Genomic DNA, 25,305 nt, shown 5'->3' with positions numbered 1-25,305 from the left:
TATTCATAAGTATATATTATGTATGTTGGACCTTTGTTTCTCTATCGTATGTATCTAAGCAGGTGTACAATTAAGGAGCAGGGTAAAATAGTCATTTTCGATCAGTCAGCACATTAAGTCAGATGTACAATCAAACAGAATGGTTTCTTACTCAGTCATGATTTCTTAACCAGACAGACCTTTCCCAATCAGCATTTTCTCAGTCAGAGCCGGCCCAGGGGATGTTCAACATGTCTCCTTCAGTCTCGATGCTGATTAGTGATTACGATTTAGGCATGGGGTACAAAATAATGATTGTTGAATCATCTAGACTCCTTGCAGCAATGGTCTCTTTAAAATGAATCGTCTAGACTGCTTTACAGTAACGATCTTGCCTTCTTTATAATCTTAGAATCCGGTTCTTGTCTTCTCGATCAGAAACTCGCATTCTATTCATTTTTTTAAAAGTTCTCTTTGTTATTTATTATATATTTACTTCAGTTGTCCAATCTCGGATTACATAGTTCCTACATTGGTTGAAGCTTTGCATAAGGTAATCTTAATTTTTTTCATATACTGTTTATAAATTAATTTATTCAAAGTGGTTTAGGGTTTACTGAATTGTCTCAATTATGTTGTTGCAGAACCTGATACGGAAATGTGTGCAAGTATGGATACTTTAAACCAGTGTATACAGGCTGAATCACTTGCTTCTTCTTTTTTCTTCTAATATTGAACATGTTTTGGCTTTTTTACCATGGTTTTAAGTATCTGGAACGCTTCTAGATGAAAACCAGGTGAGAGGCAAAATTGTTCCTTTATTTAATGTGGTTCTAGTGTTTGCAATAATGTACAGGTTTAGTAGCAGATTGCCAACAAATATGGTTCATAAAATCTTTATTTTGGTTTCAAACTCCTTTGAAAAGCAGTCCACGTGCTTCTTACAATTGTAAATGCAATGTAATGATGTCTTTGGCTCTTTGTCATTTTTGAATCCGTAGATGAAAAAGTGAAGATTTGTTTGTTGCTTTATGTAATACATTTGGGTAGTTGAATCAAATTGTCTTATAAAAATAATAAAAATATTAAATGAAAATTTTTAATTTTAATTGAAAATTTTCAAAAATTTATTAGTTTTAAAGTCTATTTTTACTAAATTGAACAGGCCTTCAAAATCTCGGGACCGGCCCTGTTCTCAGTCAACAACTATCAAACGAGAACTTACTTTTATAAGGATGCTAATAAGAATCTGAGATTTTTAATTTTGATTTTGTTACATAAATTCGTTCAACTTTTCATGAATTAAATAATTTATTAATTATTTGGTCACACTAAATTTCACAAAAAAAAATCATTTAATTTAGAAGCTCAAATTCAAAATCAACTAAACCATGCCCGGAGTTCTTGATAATCAGATAAATCATCCAAATTTTGCCGATCTAAAGTTCTAAAATCATCAATAAAACAAAACCCATTTCGAATTTCTTCCAACTATCAGTAGGGTTTCTTTTTAATTTCAGGAACTGTAATGGTAATTAACACACCCATGAAGATTGGATCATAGAGGAAAAGAAGGCGTTAAAGAGACAGCTTACTTACCAAACATCATCCCTTTTACCCGCTCTCATCTTCTCTTCAAATCCATGGAACTCTCACTCTCTCTCCCTTCAAACCCATGCGTATATATACCCCATGGCAGAAGCACCATCTCTTCTGTGTCATTTGATTCAATCAGAGCCTCTCAGATCATATCCGAACACCCTTCAGATAACAACCTCACGTTTCACCATCACCCCCTTCCGTTTTTTGTCTGCATTTGGATATACACAGATATAAAACTGTGTTATCGGATAAATGGAGGACGATTTTGATATTCCGACTGCCGGAAAATTCAACGAAACCGACGGAGAAGACGCAATCGGCGACGACATGGACGCGCCCGAAGGTGGAGCTGGCGGGAAAGTAGGAGAAGAGAAGGAGATTGGAAAAGATGGGTTGAAGAAAAATATCCTTAACGAAGGTGATGGCTGGGATACCCCCATTAATGGCGATGAAGTTGAAGGTAATTTCCATACATTTTCTTCAAAATCAAAACTTTCATCATTTGCATGAATTTCGATTTGGGAATTCCATAATGTAGCATTCTGATTCAATTCTACAGTTCACTATGTTGGAAGTTTACTCGATGGAACTCGATTCGATTCAAGCCTCGATCGGGAGCTGCCATTTAAGTTCAAGCTCGGGCTCGGTAATTCTGAACAATTTTCTAAATTAGTAATTGTATTTGGAACATTACCCATGAGTCGATTTCTGTAAATTTCTTGATATTCGTTTTTGCCATTACAGGACACGTGATCCAAGGGTGGGACGATGGTATCAAGACTATGAAAAAAGGCGAAAAATCCTTTTTTACAATTCCTCCCGCTCTTGCATATGGTGAATCTGGATCGCCTCCCACTATTCCTCCTAATGCAACACTTCAGTTTGAAATTGAGTTGCTTTCATGGACCAAAGTGAAAGATATTTCCAAAGATGGAGGTATTTTGAAGACAATAGTAACTGAAGGACAAAATTGGCAAACTCCTAAAGATCCAGATGAAGTTCTAGGTACATTACATGTTTTTTACTTATGTTAACTGTTCTGTCATGTCATGTCCTGTAATTGTTGTTAACTGTTGTGTCATGTCATCTCTGTCCTCGTTATATCTTTTTTACTGTTGTTAACTGTTTTGTCATGTCATGTCTGTCTATTACATCTTTTTTACTGTTGTTAACCTGTTCTGTTCTGTCCTGTTCTGTTCTGTCCTGTCCTGTTCTGGTTCTGTCCTGTCATGATATGATTCGTGTGTTATGCAGTTAAGTATGAGGCGCGGCTTGAGGATGGAAGTTTAGTTTCAAAAAGTGAGGAAGTCGAGTTTACCGTTAAAGATGGTAAGTAGTTTCCCATTGTTGAAATTACGTATTTACCCTCAACAATTGTTATTTACAAGAGGTTATATATGCATAGGGTGTTTTTGTCCTGCTTTGTCAAAAGCAGTGAAAACAATGAAGAAGGGAGAAAAAGCTCTCTTCACAGTGAAGCCACAATGTGAGATTTTGAATTCGAATCAACACAAAAATTTTAGTTTATTATATTTCACATTCACAAGATTGAATCTTGAAGGGCTTTTTCGTCATTTTTGATGATAGATGGATTTGGGGAGAACGGGTCGGACCCATCAAGTGGTGATGAATGTGTTGTGCCACCAAACACCACCATTCAAATAACCGTTGAGTTGGTTTCATGGAAGATTGTTTCAGAGGTTACAACTGACAAAAAGGTTTTAAAGAAAATCTTGAAAGAAGGAGAAGGGTATGATCGTCCGAATGATGGTGCAATTGTTCAAGGTTTTCTTCGTCTTTGTAACAACTCATCCCACATGGACATCGTGGGCCCCTTATAAGCCTTAATGTACTTATTCTTTTTTTTTTTAAATAGTGAAATTGGTCGGGAAACTCGAAGATGGAGCTGTGTTTGTGAATAAAGGACACAATGAGACACCATTTGAGTTCAAGATTGATGAAGGTGAGTGGCATTTTGGTGATTTTAAAAAAAAATAAAAAGACGTGAGCTAACAACGAAATCGGTTTTTTTTTTTTTTTTTTTAATGATAGAACAAGTTATTGATGGAATTGATAGAAGTGTGAAGACGATGAAGAAGGGTGAAGTTGCAGTGTTAACGATTCATCCAGAGTATGCATTTGGTTCAATCGAATCACATCAAGAATCAGCAATTATTCCTGCGAATTCCAATGTGTATTATGATATTGAGTTGATTTCATTTGAAAAGGTATGGAAATTGCAAAAGTTTTGATCTTTTTAGGGTTCTTGAAGAATTCGGAAGGATAAAAATGGTTTGAGTTGTTACAGGAAAAGGACACGTGGGAATTAAGTACACAAGAAAAGATCGAAACTTCAGGGAGAAAGAAAGAAGAAGGGAATACGCTTTTCAAGAGACAAAAATACGAGAGAGCTTCAAAAAGATACGAAAAGGTAAATATAAATACATATTATAAGACTTATCCTTTTACAAATTTACCCTCGTGTGCTTTTTCTCATTTTCTCAGATACCTTTTGAGCACCACTTAGCTAACCATACAACCTTTTTTATGACACAGGCTCTTAGTTTCGTTGAATATGACTCAACTTTTAGTGATGATGAAAAACAAGAAGCCAAAATCCTAAAAATCAGCTGCAATTTGAACAATGCTGCATGCAAACTAAAACTGAAAGACTATAAACAAACAGTAAAGCTTTGCACGAAGGTCTTGGATGCTGATAGCAAGAATGTGAAGGCGCTTTATAGAAGAGCCCAAGCATACATTCAACTTGTTGATTTGGATCTTGCAGAGATGGATATTAGGAAAGCACTCGAGATTGATCCTAAAAATAGGTGATTTTGATTTGTTTTGATTTTTGAATCTTGAATTAGAAAGAAGCTAAGAATCATGTATGATTTTGGTTTTTGATTAGGGATGTGAAGTTGGAGTACAAATTGTTGAAAGAAAAGGTGAAGGAGTATAACAAGAAGGACGCCCAATTTTATGGAAATATTTTCACGAAAATGAACAAATTGGAACACCTACAATCTAGTGTAAGTTGCAATTAAATGGATATACCGACATGACATGACATGTCACGTCACGTCATAACAGAACAAATTGTACTGCCTTTGGCATACATTGGTTTAAGGGAATGTTTATTTTTGACCTAATGTATTAAGCACTTAATCTGGACAAAATGACTTAATTGGTTAAGCCAAAAAAACATGGTTTAATGTATTAAGGCACTAGCCCTTTACGAATTTGTCCTTTTTTCCTTCCCAAGTTTTCTCACATTAAAAATTGTGAATATTTTGAAATTCGTTTTTCTGGGATGTAAAGGTAAAATGGTCATTTGGTCTCATTCAAACCGTTTATTCAGTCTAGAAAAGTCTAGAAAAAAAACAGACCTTATGTATACAACACTTTATCTGAGCAAACATCATTACGCATTCAACCACTTACTTATACATGACTTAATCAAGAAAAAAATAAACAACCCCTAAGACCGATATCAATGGGAAAAAAATTGCAACTTTTTGTCCAACCTAAAAAGAACTCATTCTCAATCCATCATATGTGCAAAAGACATGGATGTTCTCCTCATTGAAAACAGCCTTAGTAACTGGATTTGTGTCATATTGCAGAATGGAGCAAGAAAGCAAGAAACGGTGCCCATGACAATTGATAGCAAGGCATGATGAGTGAATTTGGACTTGTTTTTTGGCTCTATAATCACTCTGAATAACTAGAAAAGCAATCTAGAAATCGACATGATTACACATGTTTTTGGTTAGTGAGGTTTTTGTGAGGAGGTATTGCAGTGTTTTTGAAAAACTAATGGAAAATTAGTAATAATAACTCGCATTTTTTGGATCTTTCCATACTTAATCGACTTGATTTGATTTTGTTAGAAAACAACAAAAATTGAACGCAAACTTCTTATAGGTTATGTAATTTATTTAGCTTGAAGAGGGTATTTTTGACTTTTTGGGATACATTTACATGAACACCAATAAATTATATAATTTATAATCTTTCTTTCTCAATGTTGAACATCAAATAATGGTATCTTACCAGATTTTGCACATTAATGAAAGAGATGAAGATTGAGGAGGATGAAAAAGATAAATATTGGGCCAAATAGTCATTGTTACATAGACTTAGAGATGGACAAAATAGTCCAAAACTAAAACTGGTTCTTGAAACCATACTACAATCAATCCTAAACTTAAACAATTTTCACTCATAAACAAGTTAAAGAATGAAATTGGCTTGAAATCAATTTTTTTATATTATTATATATTTTATTATTATAGATTAAAACCATTCATGCCAAATTTCTCGTACTCATGAAAAACTTATAACTAAACGTAATTGATACATAGATTATCCATGAATGGATTAATAACCAAACATAATGCATGCTTTTCTCACTTGTCCATGCTCTTAAAATTGATTAAATCATTTAATAAATGTTCTTTCAATTATACAATGACAAATCAATCATGCAAGTGATTAAACAAATTTAGTAAATGCTCTTGCAATGGGAATTTTGGCAATTATATAACTATATTTTCTTTTAGAGTTGAAATCATTCCACTCCATCCACATAAGGTCCTTGCAATTAATTACCAACAATAAAATATTTAATAACTCTTATTATATTGCGAATTTGCAATTAACTACCAACAAGCAACAACAGATATATGTCCAAGTCTTTATTGTTTGATTAAGTAAATAACTAATACATTCTCATGTTTACCTATTATAAATAGCCTCTCATGTTGGAGCTTAGCAATTGAGATACAAAATTTCATAAAGAAAGAGGCGCTCTTGTGTTGATAAATATAGTCCTTATTTGAGTTTGCATTGCATAGAAAATGGCTATTTATTTTTGGTGATGCCTCTATGCAATGCACACACGACATGTACAAATATTTTGTGGGCTGATTTGACAATGGTGACTCTTTTCTTTGAGAAAATGGCCACTAGAGTTGATGGTTCCCTTTGTTTAGTCACCGGGGATAGGCGAGGAGATGATTGTTAACAAGTAATTATTAAAAAAAAAAAATTAATATCATAACTACACTTCCAAGTTTTTGTGGTGCACGGTAGCAAAACCCGAATGGTGCATGTTAGTGAAACCGGTGCAAGTTAGCAAGAATTGAAACTGAGTTTTTTGTGTTTTGGTGTATGAAGCATGAAAGAGTATGAAGAGAAGGCGGTGGATTTAGGGTTGAATCTTGGAAAGCTTGATGATGTGAGAAAGAGACTGAAATCATTGCCCTCTTTTTGATATGTCACGATGGGTAATTAAGTTGTTTTTTTAACAAATATTTATTAGTTTAGTTAATTAATTATTTTTTTGTGATTTTTTTTCAGGTGAGAAATCTTGAACGGGCGTACGTTAAGATGTGGAGTCTTCGTTGGGGGGTGACCAACCGAAGCACTTTAAAGTGAAGGAAGATGATTCTGAATATTCGTATGATCGTTAAATGCATGCATTTGTTGATGAAGGTCAGAATTGTATTATATATTTATATGGTTAACTTGTCGAATTCCAGCTTATTGCGCGTGAATATAATTATTTAATTAAAATAATAACATTTAACAAATTGTGATTTAATATTTATACATGTATAACCAATGTCAATAGCAAAACAAACTCTATAGTTAACATATTAGTTTTATTAATTTTAATAAATTTATATAATTAGTTATTTTTACTATTAATTCATGATTTTATAGACCGTTTTATATTGTGTAAATTATATATAAAACATATATTAATTTCTATATATAAAAAAACAATGTAGTATGAAAAAATAAATACTACAACTTTTGATGATTTTATAGAAAGTTTTAAATTGTGAAAATTATATATAAAATGTATGCCGATTTGTATATAGAACAAATAACAAATAGTATGAAAAACACTATAGATTTTAATAAAATAAAAACATTAAAACATTATAACATTTACATCAAACAAAACTTATTAAACACTTATAAATCATTCAAAATGAATATTTAGAAATCAACATACATTTGATATATAGAAACATTGTTATAAAAAATTTGTGTTTAAATAATCATTGATGCAACAAATTTTTTTTTCAACTCTTTTATTTTGAATTACAAATCTTTTCAAACATATGATTTTTTAATCAAAACCTACTTATATGCTACTAATATAGCTACAATGTTTATAATAAATAAGTGGAAAATAAAAAAACATTGCACATTAATAACCATAAGTTTAAAAAACTTTTGAATGTAGTGTAAAATATAAAGACAAATTACATTAAATTTGAAATTATAATTGCATTGAAATAAAAAAACTATTGAGTTGTAGTCAGAATTTTAAACTCTTGATTTGTTCCCAATAATATAATATAAATATTAATAATTATATGTTATAAAAACAATATTATAAGTATTTATCATTGAAATAATAATTTTTATAATAAGTTGTAACTAATATTATAATAATTTTGAAGTAAACGATAATAAATATATAAAAAGTTGTATTTGAATCAAATTGAATTATTATTATTATTATTATTATTATTATTATTATTATTATTATTATTATTTCAAATAAAAATAATTTTTTCATATAATATAATCTATTCTTTAGTTTTACGTTATTTTAGACAATTATTACTTTTTACTAATTAAAAACTACTTATTTGAAATTTTTCGTTATTATATTAAAAAAACTATCATGCTTTTTTATTGTATTTTCATTTTTTTCCTTAAAGCTATGAAATATTGGAAAAGAATGAACGGTCCAAATAAAATAGTGATTTGAATTTCAAAACTATAGTAATTGTTATGTATTGCGACCAATCTTAAAAAAAATATGTTAAGAGTGGGTTAGGGGATGAGGAATGTTACACTTGAGGAATATTTTTATCACTTGTATTTTCTTATGAAAATATTAATATTTTATTTAAAGAACGGATAGGGAAAAAGGAAATTGACAAATGTAATAAGATAATTTATTTTTATTACTATAAAAACATTTAAAATTGGGTACATCCATATAAGTTTAGAACATAAAGAATTCATTTTTATAACACACATAATTATTGGTTTTCAACAATAAAGTCATATCATATTAAAAATCATTCGTTCTAATTCGTCATTATCACCAACAATTTGGAATAATAATTGTAATCTCCTTTCATCAAAATCAATTATATAAAACTCCATGGATGTTCTTTACAACAAAATAAGCGATACAAAACTAACATAATATATACGTCGCATAATATACATGTTGAATAATGTTTTCTTGTACATAAAATATAATTTCTTAACAAAAAAAAGAGAGAGACAACATAAAGATACATAAATATTAACAAAGTTAATTGTTCTAACTGATAAATAGTTTGATGGTTGATTTACCAAAAACTCATGAGAAGTAATTATAAATCCCACTTCATCATCCTATGATTATAGAAAGATGCATAACACATAAACGTAAAAAATGATCTCAAATATACCTTTACAAACATACCTAAATTTGAACCTTGGTTAATATATAAAAGTTTACATGCACCCAATTTGAGTTTACATGAATTTATATTTGGAAAAGTTGCAATTGCTTTCTTACATCCATAGAACCACTCACATAACTCTTCAAACCTTACAAATATAATCTATCATTTTGTGTTGACATACATGCAATATGTAATCTACAAATTTCTTATATAGGCTAAATATTACATTTAACTAATCAATTAAATAACATGATTTGAAGAGTTTTAAGAGTTACAAATCATAATATTTCAATTAATCATATATTAATTTGTATAAGTTGAATAGTCTTGGGAGTTTCAAATGTATGGGGTTCAAGAAAAAATGGTATTGGGAGTTTCAAATGCATGAGGTTCAAGGAAAAATGCTAGCTTTATAAGATATATATAGATATATAGATATAGATATAGATAGATAGATAGATAGATAGTGTAACACCGTAATTTTCAAACAATTTTTCACATTTTTAAAAGCATACTTTCATTCATAGATATTATAAAAATCTCATTGTATCACATATCAATCCATAGAAACAAATCCCAAGATCATAATGTATAAAAACTCCTCATGTGTGTACTGATCATGCCGACGCCTTCCCGCGATCCTCACTGGTACCTGAAACACATAACACAACACTGTAAGCATAAATGCTTAGTGAATTCCCCAAAATACCACATATAACACATATTAGCCACTCGAGGCTGTAACTCTGTGGACCCTCCGGTCCTAACTCTGTGGACCTTCCGGTCCTAACTCTGTGGACCCTCTGGTCCTAACTCTGTGAACCTTCCGGTTCTAACTCTGTAACTCTGGAACATACACGACATGAATCACATAGAAATAATGCAGTGTATCACAATCACATAAATAACATACAAGATAATCTGTCACATAACTCTAATTACCACTCTAGGTAAAGTATAGTGAGAAGACTCACCTCGGGTAACTCGGTAAACCTCGAACTCTGAAATACTGCACTAGCCTTCGCCTAATCACATAAGTAATTACTCTAATTAATACAACTTCTAAAGGATAGGCCAACCCCTCTCTATAAGTTCTCTAAAAAGGGTAAAAGACCATTCTACCCTTCTAATGGCTCATAAGTCCAAACACTGACTAAACCCTAAAAGTCAACAAAAGTCAACGGTCAACATTGACCGGACTCGCCGAGTGCACTAGAGTGACTCGGCGAGTACATGCCTGTCCTCTTCGCCCATGGTCCTCACTTGACTCGTTGAGTCAACCGTATACTCCACGGGTCGTCACAGGTCGCGAGTCGCGGGGCAACCCGACTCGACTCGTCGAGTTCCTTATGGGCTCGACGAGTTCCTCCCATGAAAACTCTCAAAAGATCTCTTGAGGTCAGATCTGCTTCACCAACCAGTAGATCCAACCTTCTAACACTCGAAAGTCACGTAAAGGTTCAAACTTTACGTTCATGCAATGTTTATTAGACCAAAAATGAAGAAATAACCATTTAAATGGGGTTTTACTCTCAAGGCTCTCATGAAAGCTCATAAAGCTGGAAGCTTGGGACCTTTTGGACCTCTCAAGGTCTAGATCTATCATCTATACTCAAAGGGACCTCACATGCTTCACAATCTAACTCAAAATTGTACAAAGGAAACCCTAGATTCAAGGAATCTATCAAATACACGAAATGGGAAGGAACTTGTACCTCAAAACGTGTATCTCAGTGAGAACAACACATATCCAAGCTCCACAATCAGCCTAGCTTGTTCTACCACCTTCCTTCTTGCTAAAACACACAAGAAATGGTGAGTTAGCCTTCCTCTTGCACCACAAACAATCTCTCTGCTCTCTAGGGTTTCTCAGGGGTGAAGTGGCCGCAAATGGAGGCCATAAAGGCCTTTAAATAGGGCTCAGGCCCTGAGATTTAGGGTTTCACTTTACAGCGCGGACTCGCCGAGTCCATGCATCGACTCTTCGAGTCCCTCATTAATCCAGACAAGAATTTGCGATCCTACTCGGCGAGTATGAGCGCCTACTCGCCGAGTCCCTCCCTAAAACTCAAGGTAAATACTTAAAATAAGATACCTGGGAATCCGGATGTTACAATTCTTCCCCACTAGAATCAGACTTCGCCCTCGAAGTCTCGCTCAACAAACAACTCTGGATGCTGCTCCCGCATCTCTAACTCCGGCTCCCAAGTCAGCTCGGACCCTCTCAGATGTTGCCACTGGACCTGCACCAGGGGCACCTCCTTGTTCCTCAGAACCTTGATCTTCCGATCCCGGATCGCGATTGGCCTTTCAGCATAATTCAAATTCGCATTCACTTGAATATCCTCCAGTGGCACCACCGCCGACTCGTCGGCTATACACTTCCTCAACTGAGACACGTGGAAGGTATCATGAATCTGGCTCAACTCCTCGGGTAGCTCTAGACGATATGCTACCTTTCCCACCCTCGCGGTCACCCTGAACGGGCCAATATACCGGGGCCCCAGCTTGCCCCTCTTCCTGAATCGAATCACTCCTTTCCAAGGGGAGACTTTCAGGAGTACGAAGTCTCCCACCTGGAACTCAAGCTCGGATCGTCGCCTATCCGCATAACTCTTCTGGCGACTCTGATCCGTCAACAACCTCTGCCTAACCTGCTGTATCTGCTCGGTCGTCTGAATCACTATCTCAGTGCTGCCCATCACGTGCTGCCCTACCTCTCCCCAGCAAATTGGAGTCCGACATCTCCTCCCGTATAACAACTCGTAGGGAGGCATACCAATACTCGAATGGTGGCTGTTGTTATAAGAAAACTCAGCCAACGGCAGATACGTGTCCCAACTTCCCCCGAAGTCCAACACACATGCTCGAAGCATGTCCTCGAGCGTCTGAATCGTCCGCTCACTCTGCCCGTCCGTCTGTGGGTGGTAAGCGGTACTGAAATGCAGCCTCGTACCCAACTCCTCATGGAACTTCTTCCAGAACCTGGAAGTGAAACGTACATCTCGGTCTGACACAATCGAGATCGGTACTCCATGCCGCGATACCACCTCCCTCACATACAACTCAGCCAATCTCTCTGCAGAAGAGCTCTCACTGATAGCAAGGAAGTGAGCGCTCTTCGTCAGCCGGTCGACAATCACCCAAATCGCATCGACACCCCTCGCGGTCCTTGGCAATTTGGTGATAAAATCCATGGAAATATGTTCCCACTTCCACTGGGGAACCTCAAGTGGCTGCAACTTGCCGTGCGGACGCTGGTGCTCAGCCTTAACTCTGCGACATGTCAAACACCTCTCAACAAACCATGCTACATCCCTCTTTATACAGGGCCACCGATAATCTTTCTTCAGATCCAAATACATCTTAGTGGCCCCGGGATGGATCGAGAACCTCGATCGGTGCGCCTCCTCCATCAAAGTGGTGCGCGTCCCGCCTGCATACGACACCCAAATCCGACCCTGAAAGGTCATAAGCCCACGGCTATCGGTAACGAACTCAGGTACCTGTCCAATCACCCGCTCTCTCTTGCGGTTCTCCGGTCTCACGGCCTCTGCCTGGGCCTCCCGAATGGTGTCCAACACCGGAGTCATCACTGTCAATCTCAAACAAACATCTCGTATCGGGGCACTCTCCGCCATGCGACTCAGGGCATCAGCTACAACATTAGCTTTGCCCGGGTGGTACAGGATCTCACAATCGTAATCCTTTACCACGTCCAACCATCTCCTCTGGCGCATATTCAGATTGGGCTGATCCATCAAATACTTCAAGCTCTTGTGGTCCGTGTATATGGTACACCGAACCCCATATAAATAGTGACGCCAGATCTTGAGGGCGAACACCACTGCCCCCAACTCCAGATCGTGGGTGGGATACCTCGTCTCATGAGGCTTCAGCTGCCTCGATGCATACGCTATCACATGCCCCCTTCTGCATAAGTACTGCACCCAACCCTGATATCGATGCGTCACAATACGCCACAAAATCCTCCATCCCTTCCGGGAGGGCTAACACCGGGGCTTCGCATAACCTCTGGCGAAGTGTCTCAAACGAGGTATGCTGCTCTGGTCCCCACGAAAAAGCCACACCCTTCCGGGTCAACCTGGTGAGAGGCACGGCGATCTTGGAGAAATCCCTGATAAATCTCCGATAGTAGCCAGCCAACCCCAAAAAACTCCTGATCTCGGTGGGGGATCTCGACACCTCCCAACTCATCACTGCCTCAATCTTGGCCGGATCGACCAATATCCCATTCTGGTTGACGAGGTGTCCTAAGAACTGGACCTCTCGTAACCAGAAATCGCACTTGGAGAATTTGGCGTAAAGCCTCTCTGATCTCAGAACTCCGAGAATCTCCCTCAAATGCTCCTCATGCTGCTCTCTGGATCTCGAATACACCAGTATGTCGACGATGAATATAATCACCGATCGATCCAACATCGGTCTGCACACCTGTTCATGAGATCCATGAACGCTGCCGGTGCGTTGGTGAGCCCAAAAGGTATCACCACGAACTCGTAATGCCCATAACGAGTCCTGAACGCCGTCTTCTAGATATCCTCATCTCGCACCCTCATATGGTGATATCCAGACCTCAAGTATATCTTGGAGAACCAAGATGCTCCCTGCAACTGATCGAACAGATCATCAATCCTCGACAGTGGGTAACGGTTCTTAACCGTTAACTTGTTCAACTCCCGGTAATCAATGCACATCCGGTGTGAACCATCCTTTTTCTTGACAAAAAGGATCAGCGCTCCCCACGGCGAGCTACTCGGTCGAATAAACCCCTTCCCCAGCAGCTCCTGAAGCTGCGAGGATAACTCCTGCATCTCTGGCGGGGCAAGGCGATAAGGCACCTTGGCGATAGGCGCTGCCCCCGGAACCAAATCGATGCGGAACTCTACCTGCCTCTCGGGAGGCACGCCCGTCAACTCCTCGGGGAAAACATCCGGGAACTCACGCACTATCGGGACCTCATCGACCAACCTCGGTCTCTCTGCATCTACTCTCGTATCCACCACATAAGCCATAAACCCACTACAACCCTGCTGTAGGCTCTGCCTCGCTCTAGCGGCCGAACAAAATGCTGACCCAGAACGGGTACCCTCGCCATAAACCGTAAGAACTCCCCCACTAGGGTCTCGTATGGTCACCAACTGTCGCTCGCAGTCGATAACCGCTCCAAACCTACTCAACCAGTCCATGCCCACGATGACATAGACATCTCCCATCGCAATCGGGACCAAATCAATCGGAAACTCAATGCCGAAGATCTCGAGTACACATCCTCGGATCATATCAGTGGCATATACCACTTTCTCGTCAGCTATGGAAACTCGCAAAGGTCGACTCAACGCCTCTCGACAGATACTGATGTGCTGACTAAAGGCTAACGACACAAAAGACCGACTCGCACCCGAGTCAAATAACACCAAAGCAGGTACATAACTCACAAGAAACGTACCTACGCATATCATAATATAAGCATAACACCATAATCTCAAAATAAATAGATGAAAGAACACATACCCGCCACAACATCTGGCGCTGCGCGGACCTCCTCCGCTGTCAACTGGAAGGCTCTCCCGCGAGCCTTTGGCGCCTCAGCCTTCACTGGCCGACTCTCTGCAGCTCGAACGGTAGCAGGGGCAGATCCCTGTGATGCTCCCTGGGCTGACCCCCGCAACTGCAGACACTCGGCCTTCCGGTGTCCTGTCTGGTTGCAGTGAAAACAGACTGCAAACCCCTTGGGGCAATCCTTGGCCATGTGCCCCTCCTTGCCACACTTGTAGCAAGACCCTGCTCTGCAAACCCCCTCATGACTCTTGCCGCACTTGCCACAAGTGCGGCTCTTCTGGTTCCCTGATCTCGAATCGGCGGGCTTGGCCCACTTGGCTGCCGGCTGGGACTGTGCCGGTCGCCGATTCCTCGTCTGAGACTCCGCCTCCTCCCTAGCCTGAGTCTCAAGCTCTATCTCCCACATCCGAGCATTTGCCTGAAGCTCGGCAAATGTCCGGTACGACGAGTTCGCCACGAACTCGCAGATGTCTCTCCTCAAAATGCACAAATACCGACTCATGCGTGCCTGCTCGGAAGACACGTGCTTAGGGCAGAACATCACCCTCTCATGGAACATCCTAGTGATCACAGTAACAGACTCGGTACCCTGCTTGAGGGTCAAGAACTCCTGGGCCAAACGTTCCCTTTCCACCGGGGGAACGTACTCATCACGAAACATAGCGATGAACCTCTCCCAGGTCACCGCGACAAGCTCTGCAGAAGAGTAGTGCGCTGTCACAAACTTCCACCAGTCCTTCGCTCCCAAGCGAAGCTGGTTCAGCGCGAACCGAACTCTCAGATGCTCCGGACAAGAACACGTATAGAAGCATCCCTTAATATCGGAAATCCATATCATCGCAGCGATCGGATCCTGCGTCCCATCAAACTCTGGTGGCTTCGTGTTGCTGAACTCTCGGTACAGCAACGAGTCACCCCCCTGCGGTCTCGCAGTAGCGACGGCTGCGGTGGCTACAGCAACAGCAACATCAGTAAGAGCAGCGTAACGCTCGTCAAAAGTCTCGATCAGGGTGGTCTTGATAGACCCAAACATCTCTGGTATCTCAGCTCGGATGGCAGCAGCCACCTCCTCATGAATCAACCTACGGATCTCCTCATCACTGGTACCACTGGTACCACTGCCTCCTGGGTGGTGGCGCGTCCCAACCATGATGTCTCTGAAATACAACACAAAGGGAATCAGAGACTCGCTCGAGTATACTCGCACTCGATACCCAACCCTACTTGCTCTTTAGTATCCTAAGGATTCTTACTTGGACTGCTCACTGATCCGGTGTTTCCAGTAGTACGGGCCCTTATACTACCTTCCACAGCGCATTGGTATTCACCCCGAGTCCTCCTCCTAGGATCCCAGATCACAAGTACTCTATATCTCACTAAACTTAGGCTACTCTCAGGTAGACCACTCATAAGCTCCTCGCTGCTACCTACTTACTCTCGAAGTATCTCATAGTAGCAATAACTCCTAGGCTAAGGCATCACAAATCAGGCCCACTCTAGTCCTAACCATGAATACCTAGCCTACTTTAGCATGCATAACATACCACATAATATCTCATAACACATAATGTAAGGGTATTTTGGGAAATCACCGTTCGGGCGCTGGCTGATCGTACACACTGCTCTACTCTGCTCTTTTCAAAATCCTTTTACTCTTTTAGAAAAATTTTGTTTTATTTCGAAAAATTCCTCAAATCCTCAGTTTGAGTTCAAATGCGCTCGAAGGTGCATCCGAATCCCTCAAACCAAGGCTCTGATACCAACTTGTAACACCGTAATTTTTCAAACAATTTTTCACATTTTTAAAAGCATACTTTCATTCATAGATATTATAAAAATCTCATTGTATCACATATCAATCCATAGAAACACATCCCAAGATCATAATGTATAAAAACTCCTCATGTGTGTACTGATCATGCCGGCGCCTTCCCGCGATCCTCACTGGTACCTGAAACACATAACACAACACTGTAAGCATAAATGCTTAGTGAATTCCCCAAAATACCACATATAACACATATTAGCCACTCGAGGCTGTAACTCTGTGGACCCTCCGGTGCTAACTCTGTGGACCTTCCGGTCCTAACTTTGTGGACCCTCTGGTCCTAACTCTGTGAACCTTCCGGTTCTAACTCTGTAACTCTGGAACATACACGACATGAATCACATAGAAATAATGCAGTGTATCACAATCACATAAATATCATACAAGATACTATGTCATATAACTCTAATTACCACTCTAGGTAAAGTATAGTGAGAAGACTCACCTCGGGTAACTCGGTAAACCTCGAACTCTGAAATACTGCACTAGCCTTCGCCTAATCACATAAGTAATTACTCTAATTAATACAACTTCTAAAAGATAGGCTAACCCCTCTCTATAAGTTCTCTAAGAAGGGTAAAAGACCATTCTACCCCTCTAATGGCTCATAAGTCCAAACACTGACTAAACCCTAAAAGTCAACAAAAGTCAACGGTCAACATTGACCGGACTCGCCGAGTGCACTAGAGTGACTCGGCGAGTACATGCCTGTCCTCTTCGCCCATGGTCCTCACTTGACTCGTTGAGTCAACCGTATACTCCACGGGTCGTCACAGGTCGCGAGTCGCGGGGCAACCCGACTCGACTCGTCGAGTTCCTTATGGGCTCGGCGAGTTCCTCCCATGAAAACTCTCAAAAGATCTCTTGAGGTCAGATCTGCTTCACCAACCAGTAGATCCAACCTTCTAACACTCGAAAGTCACGTAAAGGTTCAAACTTTACGTTCATGCAATGTTTATTAGACCAAAAATGAAGAAATAACCATTTAAATGGGGTTTTACTCTCAAGGCTCTCATGAAAGCTCATAAAGCTGGAAGCTTGGGACCTTTTGGACCTCTCAAGGTCTAGATCTATCATCTATACTCAAAGGGACCTCACATGCTTCACAATCTAACTCAAAATTGTACAAAGGAAACCCTAGATTCAAGGAATCTATCAAATACACGAAATGGGAAGGAACTTGTACCTCAAAACGTGTATCTCAGTAAGAACAACACAGATCCAAGCTCCACAATCAGCCTAGCTTGTTCTACCACCTTCCTTCTTGCTAAAACACACAAGAAATGGTGAGTTAGCCTTCCTCTTGCACCAGAAACGATCTCTCTGCTCTCTAGGGTTTCTCAGGGGTGAAGTGGCCGCAAATGGAGGCCATAAAGGCCTTTAAATAGGGCTCAGGCCCTGATATTTAGGGTTTCACTGTACAGCGCGGACTCGCCGAGTCCACACATCGACTCGTCGAGTCCCTCATTAATCCAGACAAGAATTCACGATCCTACTCGGCGAGTCTGAGCGCCTACTCGCCGAGTCCCTCCCTAAAACTCAAGGTAAATACTTAAAATAAGATACCTGGGAATCCGGATGTTACAGATAGATAGATAGATAGATATGTTGAATCAATTTATCTTAAAAGATTAAAAGTACTGTTGTCCACCATTACAAAAATATAAAGTAAAAAACAGAAGAGAGAACCAAGTTATAAATTAAATAGACAAGATCAACATAGCCAATTTCTTCTGTTAAAATGTGTCTAAAGTAAACAACAATAGCTAATTTTGGGTAAAGAACATGGGACCTCTCATAAATTAAAATTAAAGAAGGGGGTGTGTTGTACCTGTATGTTACCTCCAATTTGCTTTACAACAAATGAGCAACATGTCAAACTCGAAACTCGCATTTCAAACCATTTCAGCTTAAAACTAAACAAGTTGGTGAAATTGGATATGCAAGTTGTTAGCATCCCATGATTTTATATATCAATCATGTTGTGATAATGATCATTTTTTCGGTGATAGGAATTTATGTAGGACATTTGTTACTGGAATACCCATGGGTCTTGTTATATATGATGATAAAAAGTGAAGCAACTATAACAACCCATGAACATAGGAAATTGTGTAGAAACCCTTGTAGGAACACTGTAAGGCACTCGACTTGTATTACGACGTTTGATATTTGTTGACTGAGTAAAATTTGACTCTAGCCAATGTGTCTCAGTGGGTCTGAAGCTACATCTGACTGAAAACATATTGTTTGATTACACATCTGACTCGTTGTGCTGACTGTTAAAAATGATCATTTTATCATTTTGTTCCGTTTTGTGCCGAATAAAATGTATCTAATTGATAAAATGTATTGATAAAATATATGAATAAAATTGATGAATATTTATACAAAATATACAATATATCATACAAAATCCAACTTAAACAAAGATAATTACAAATTCTATAAACAAAAATAACAAAAATGATTGTATAGATGAAAGACCAAATCTAATTGTCATCATTCCAACATCAATGATACTTGGAAAACCACTTTTGCATGAAAGAATGAAAGAATGTAAAGGAAGGAGTGCGAACGGAGGGAATGGCTCCAAGCGTCTTCAATGGTGGAAGTGGGTTCAATGAAGCGTCTTCAATAGTGGAAGTGAATTATGTTAGGTTGCAGGGCGCAGGGGCATAAAAGGAACGACATGAATTTTTTGGATCAATAGTGATTGTGAGGGGGACCGAGTCTGCTATTGGTCAGTTATTGCTGACCGAGTCAGCCACTTTGGAGCTCTATCAATCGGTCAGACGACTGGCCGAGCTCTTACTGTACCGAATAAGTGCAGAACAAACAACCCCTTATATATAGAAAAAACTTATCCAATTACAAATCGTCCGACATATATTGGATATCCAATCACAATTGGATTGGATCACCTTCAAAGTTTCAATATCCAAATGGATCAATTTGGTTCTTGGATGACAATAAACATTCAATAAAAAATTAAAACGACCAATCCAGTTAGATATCTAATTGGATATTCAAATCTCATCCAATTTAATATATTCATTTATAATTCAACTCCTATTCAATTTCAATTATTGAAAATTATTGCTATAGATATTTTAATTATTTAGATGAAATTTAGATGGATCTAATTGGATGAAAATTGGATAGGTCCTATTGAATATATTGAATATTTAATTGATAAAACTATTCAACCCAATTTTCTATCGGACCGGATCGGTTTTTCATAACAAGTTGGATTATAGATTTGTTGGTAATTTCCAATAACCAATAGATAATTGGAAAAATCATTTGATATTCAATGATGAAGACCCTAACTAATAAAATTAATAATCATAAAAAAATGGGTACATAAATTTAGATGGGAGGGGGAGAAGACTTGGAATGAATGTCATATAAGGCCCTGTTTGATAAGTGTCTTTCCAGCCCCAAAAAGATCTTTCCGGCTGAATGGATCGGAAAGACCGTTTGATTTACACAAAAAACTTCGTCTTTCCGGGTAAGATTGGGCTTTCCCACAAAGCCACAAAAAGAAGTCTGAATGGAAAAAAAGAACGCGTTGGACATTTGTGCCCTAACGAAAAAAACGCATACATCCGTCGCTGCAATCTTCGATCACCCCATCATCGGCTCTACCCACCTTCCATCGCCTCCATCTTTCGTCGCCGGCCAACCTTCTCCCGCCAAGCAGCCCACCGCCGCCCCACAGCTCCGCCCCACATGTTTCATTTTCTCCTTTTGTCGATCCATCAACAAGTTTCTCATCTTTTTTTTTTCTTTTTTTCGATCCATCAGCAAGGGTTTTCAATTAAGCTTTCATTTTCTTGATTTCGAAATTATGAGTGAAATCAAAATCAAAACATGTTTCTGTGAACAAGTTTTTTTTTTCTAGAATTTCTTATTTTTCAGAATTTGTGCATTGTACTTGTTTTTGTGGTTGAAATCAAAATTAGAAGATGTTTTTGTGGTTATTGAAGCATACATTCATGTTGTGGTTATTAGAACATGCTGATTTTTGTTCAAATATGCTGATTTTTGTGAACAATATGCTGTTTTTTGTGAACATATATGCTGTTTTGTGAACATAAATGCTGTTTTGTGAACATAATTGTTGAACTAATGAAATATATATGCTGTTTTTTGTGTATATATGTGTAAAATTTTGATTGTAAATGCTGTTTTTTGTATATACATGTATAATTTTAGTTATAAATGTGCTGTTTTTTTGAACATACATGCTGAAATTACGAACATATATGTTGTTTTTTTGTATATACATGCAGAAATTTGGTTATATATATGTTGTTTTTTGTACACACATGCTGAATTTTGGTTATACATGCTGTTTTTTGTTTATACAAGCTGAATTTTGGTTATATATGTTGTTTTTTTAATATATGCATGCTGAATTTTGGTTATATATACTATTTTTTGTATATAAATGCTGAATTTTGGTTATATATGTTTTTTTTTTTGTTTTGTATATGCATGCTGACTTTTGGTTTTATATGTTGTTTTTTTGTATATACATGTTGATTTTTGGTTGTATTTGCTATTTTTTATACATATATGCTGAATTATATATATATATATATATATATATATATATATATATATATATATATATATATATATATATATGTTGTTTTTTTATTATAGACATGTCACAAAGGAAATCTAGAATCATTTGGGACCAAAGTTTAGACAAAACTTTTCTTGATGTTTGTATCCATGAAGTAACCACTAATGGTCGTGAGGGTAGTGCCCTCAAACCAAACTCATGGAAAGTTGTAGCCGAAAAATTATTAAAGGAACACAGTTTAGTCGTTGACCAAAAACAGATGAGAAACCACTACGACTACTACAAAGGAAAGTATCAAGCTTGGGTGAAACTTAAAAGCAAAACCGGAAATATATATGATCCTTTAACAAATAAATTTAGTTTGACTGACGAACAATGGGAGACGGAGACGAAGGTAATATATACTCGTCTAATTTTAAAACAAATAGTAGAAATATGATTATTTTCTTTTAATGGTTTGATAATTTCAAATTTTTAAACAGTTGAACAAGATTGTAGGAGCTTTGAAAGCCGTGCCCCTCCTTTTCCCTGATCTGACACCCAATTATTTGAAGGTTCAACCTCTACCGGCTTTGATAGTTGGGGGCCATCTTCTACACTCCCCCGTCCTACTCCTGAATACACTGAGCATGACTTTGATGAGGTTCAATGCACCCAAACGGAAACCCCCGACTCAACCCAACATGTAGCTGCAAGTGAAGAATCCTCTGGACATTCGAAAAATAGGAGAGTAGGTGGAAACAAAAGAGCTGGTGGAAACAAGAGAAACGCAAGGGCACTAGAAGTTGAGGAGGAAATCATCAAGTTTGCAAGGACGCTTGTGGAACAAAACCAAAGAAGTGAACAAAATCAAAGAAGTGAAATGGATAAGGACATAGATGCATGTATGGAGAAATTGGCAAAAATGGGATGGGGAGAAGAAGATGAAAGACACAAGACCGCTCTTTTGTTATTTGCTGAAAGTGTCGATATTAGGAAAGTTTGGTTACGACTTACGCCTACTACTTGTGACTCGTGGGTGAGGAGTGTAGGAATGAAGTTTGGTTACCTTTGATGACTTTTTCTATGACTTTTATTATTGTTGCATGACTTTTGGATGTTAGGTTTGATGACTTTTTCTATGACTTTTGTTATTGTAGCATGACTTTTGGATGTTAGGTTTGATGACTTTTTCTATGACTTTTGTTATGATACGTTTGATGAATTTTATATGCATGAGTTTTGTTATTGGATAATTTTTGGTGCATCACTTTTGTTATTAGATAAATATTTTTCTTGTTATTTACTTTATATTTGACATGTTATAAATATTTTGGTTGTTTATTTTATATTTGACATGTTATATGTAATTGTATTTTACAGGTCAAGTATGATTTCTAATGGTGAAGCTTTAGCTTTTCTTTTACTTGTCTTGTATTGGTTGAGGTTAAACCGACCAAGGCTAAAAAAAATTCATAGAATAAGAGATAACGATACGAGCGGGTATGCGTATACGCAAGATTTGATACACGGTGACCCTATCGAATGTTACGATATGATGCATCTTACACAAGAGGCATTTGTTTTATTATGCAATCATTTTACGCAAAGAAGTTGGTTGCAAGCTAGTAGAACAATAAGCATTGAAGAGAAGATGACTATGTTTTTACATGTTATAGGACATAATGAACGTTTTCGAGCGGTTAAAGGAAGATTTCATCACTCCACACAAATCATTCATCAATGTTTTCATGAGGTCTTAAATGCAATGATGTGTTTTGCAAAAGAAATTATAGTACCAACAAATCCTAATCCAACAAGACATGCCTCAGAACGACAAAGACGGTTAAAAGCTATATTTTCCGGAGCAATAGGTGCACTAGATGGAACTCTTGTACATGCAGTTGTGCCCGTTGATCAACAAACGCGGTATAGAGGAAGAGGAAAAGGTGAATGTTATCAAAATGTATTAGGAATTTGTGATTTTGATATGATATTCACTTTTGTATAGGCTGGATGGGAGGGCATAGCACATGATTCAAGAGTTTTGAAAGAAGTTGCATTCAATCCGTCTTCCGGATTTCCATTCCCTCCACCAGGTTTCTAATATTTATATAAATTTATCTATATTCTTTATATAAGTTTTATTATCTATATTCTTTATATAATAAATGTCACTCACCTACAGATAAATATTATATTTGTGACGCCGCATATACCAACACTCGCGGGTTCATGGCTCCGTACCGTGACACTAGGTATTGGTTAGCCGATTTTCGAGGACGTCGACCTTTAACTAAAGAAGAAAGGTTCAATCTTGCTCATGCACAACTTAGAAATGTTATTGAGCGTGCTTATGGTGTATTGAAGGCAAGATTCCCAATCTTAAAACAAATGGCTCCTTATCCTTTTCCGATACAAAGAGACATAGTCATTGCTTGTGTTGCGGTCCATAATTTTATAAGGAAATACAATATCCAAGATGAGTTATTTGCAAATTTTGAAGAGAACGTTATGGTTAATCCTGATGTGCACGGTGGAGGAATTGAGGGCGAAACCACACAAGGCATAGAATGGGGTTCAGAAGCCGTTGAATACATGACTATTTTGCGTGATCAGATTGCTAATCAACTACTTTCACCTGGTTTACTTTAGAGATGTATACAAATTAGTATGTTATTTTCAATTTCAGTATGTTTCTATTTGGATTTTGATTGATTTATGTTTAATTACTTTGTAAGACAATTTGTATTCGGATTTTTAAATGATTATTGTGTAATTTTGATTTTGTATGATAATTTGTATGTTTTTATAACTATTCAGCAACTTCATCCGTCACAGAATAAAACAGCAGGGTAATATGGTCATTTTTCATCATTCAGCACAGTCAGTCATATGTACAATCAAACAGCATGGTTTCTTTCCCAATCAGAAAACTTTCCCAGACAACACTTTCCCATACAACACTTTCCCAGACAGCAACTATCAAACAGCCCCCTAAGTCTCTAAAAAAATCTTACAAAAGCTAAAATAATAATAATAATAATAATAATACTTCTAAACCACTTTTTAATAGGAAAGGTCGCCTTATCGGCTTATCCTAATTATTTGGATAGAAAACTCCCTCCAAAAGAGGGATTTTGAAGGCATTCAACAAAACTCCATAAGATGAATTTCATCTTCAACAAAAAGAAAGCTTTAACATCTTAAAAAGCGAAATACAAGTCTCATGTCATAGCCACTAAAGATCCATTCCAAGGTTCAATCTTGGACACCAAAATTGTCTGTCATAACCGAAGTGTTGAATTACACCTTTTTGTGTTTGCCAAGTCGATAGTGCCTAACTTTGACGACATATTTTTAAGTAGAAGTGGTTGAAAAAACATGTATAAGGATACCTGAGGATTTCAAATTTTTTGAAGTGGAAGTGGTCTCTGAATATTTGAGTACGTAGGAGCTAGAAAGTGAACATAAGAGAATTAAGCCAATAATTTCCTCATTATACACATGACTTCCATGGTAGCTAAGTCAGAAACAATCTCTTTGATGTTGAAAATATGGATGAGAAGGTTCCCTCTATCTTTAAGTTTGTGTATAAACTATAAAGAACTTAGTGTTAAATGCATTCTTATGTCGAGATCTCTTTCTTCATGCAAATTTCTTTTAGTTTGGACAAAAGGGCAACTCCCGTTTTTCTTCAGCCGGTTTTGATTTTTGCTTCCTAAATATTCTACTCGAGTCAGTAATCCCCTCATCCTAACTCGCCATAAAGAAAACCAGGTATCACATTCTAATTAGCAGGAAGTCGTATTTTATTGAAGCCATGTGTCGAATATCACCGAAGAGAAATCGATCTTAACCATGTGCAAGTTTAGAGAAAATCAATTTAAACATGTTTGATTGGGTAGGAAGAAAATCCACGTGACCTTGTTGCATGTTTAGAGAAGATCAAAAACAAATAAATGCGCCTAATCTCATTAACAAAATATAGATAACTTATTTGATAATTTTTCAAATTGTCACACCATGCTAACAACTTTTTAGGTCAAAATTTTCAAAAATCAAACAGTATTAGTTTATTCCAAACTCCAATATTTCTTACTCACGAGCGATGAGTTTATTTAGCCTTATATTTTCCCTCACATATCACAAAAACGGAACTACAACAAGTCAACACCCAGATAGCCACATTAGACACCGGTGGCGAATTCGGTGGCGAATTCCGTTCCAGTTCCGGCGAAACATCA

General features: G+C 37.6%; 1 protein-coding gene across 1 annotated transcript; it reads left to right on the top strand.

Moving 5' to 3' along the window:
* The first annotated feature begins 1,613 nt into the window (after positions 1 to 1,613).
* LOC145158288 (70 kDa peptidyl-prolyl isomerase-like) lies at positions 1,614 to 5,446 on the top strand. The gene is made up of 12 exons (XM_079077209.1): positions 1,614 to 2,041; positions 2,141 to 2,227; positions 2,326 to 2,586; positions 2,836 to 2,910; positions 2,987 to 3,067; positions 3,169 to 3,366; positions 3,458 to 3,544; positions 3,634 to 3,809; positions 3,890 to 4,012; positions 4,138 to 4,412; positions 4,493 to 4,613; positions 5,208 to 5,446. Exons 1-12 carry the CDS (start codon positions 1,834 to 1,836, stop codon positions 5,259 to 5,261), a joined length of 1,746 nt encoding a protein of 581 aa, XP_078933335.1. The 5' UTR covers positions 1,614 to 1,833; the 3' UTR covers positions 5,262 to 5,446.
* Positions 5,447 to 25,305: the final 19,859 nt, after the last annotated feature.

The sequence above is a fragment of the Lactuca virosa genome, chromosome 1 (assembly GCF_052849685.1).
Source record: "Lactuca virosa cultivar CGN04683 chromosome 1, Lactuca_virosa_CGN04683_v6, whole genome shotgun sequence".
Classification (NCBI taxonomy): domain Eukaryota; kingdom Viridiplantae; phylum Streptophyta; class Magnoliopsida; order Asterales; family Asteraceae; genus Lactuca; species Lactuca virosa.
The sequence above is the reverse complement of the archived record's forward strand: the minus strand, read 5'-3'. Positions and strand labels throughout refer to the sequence as shown.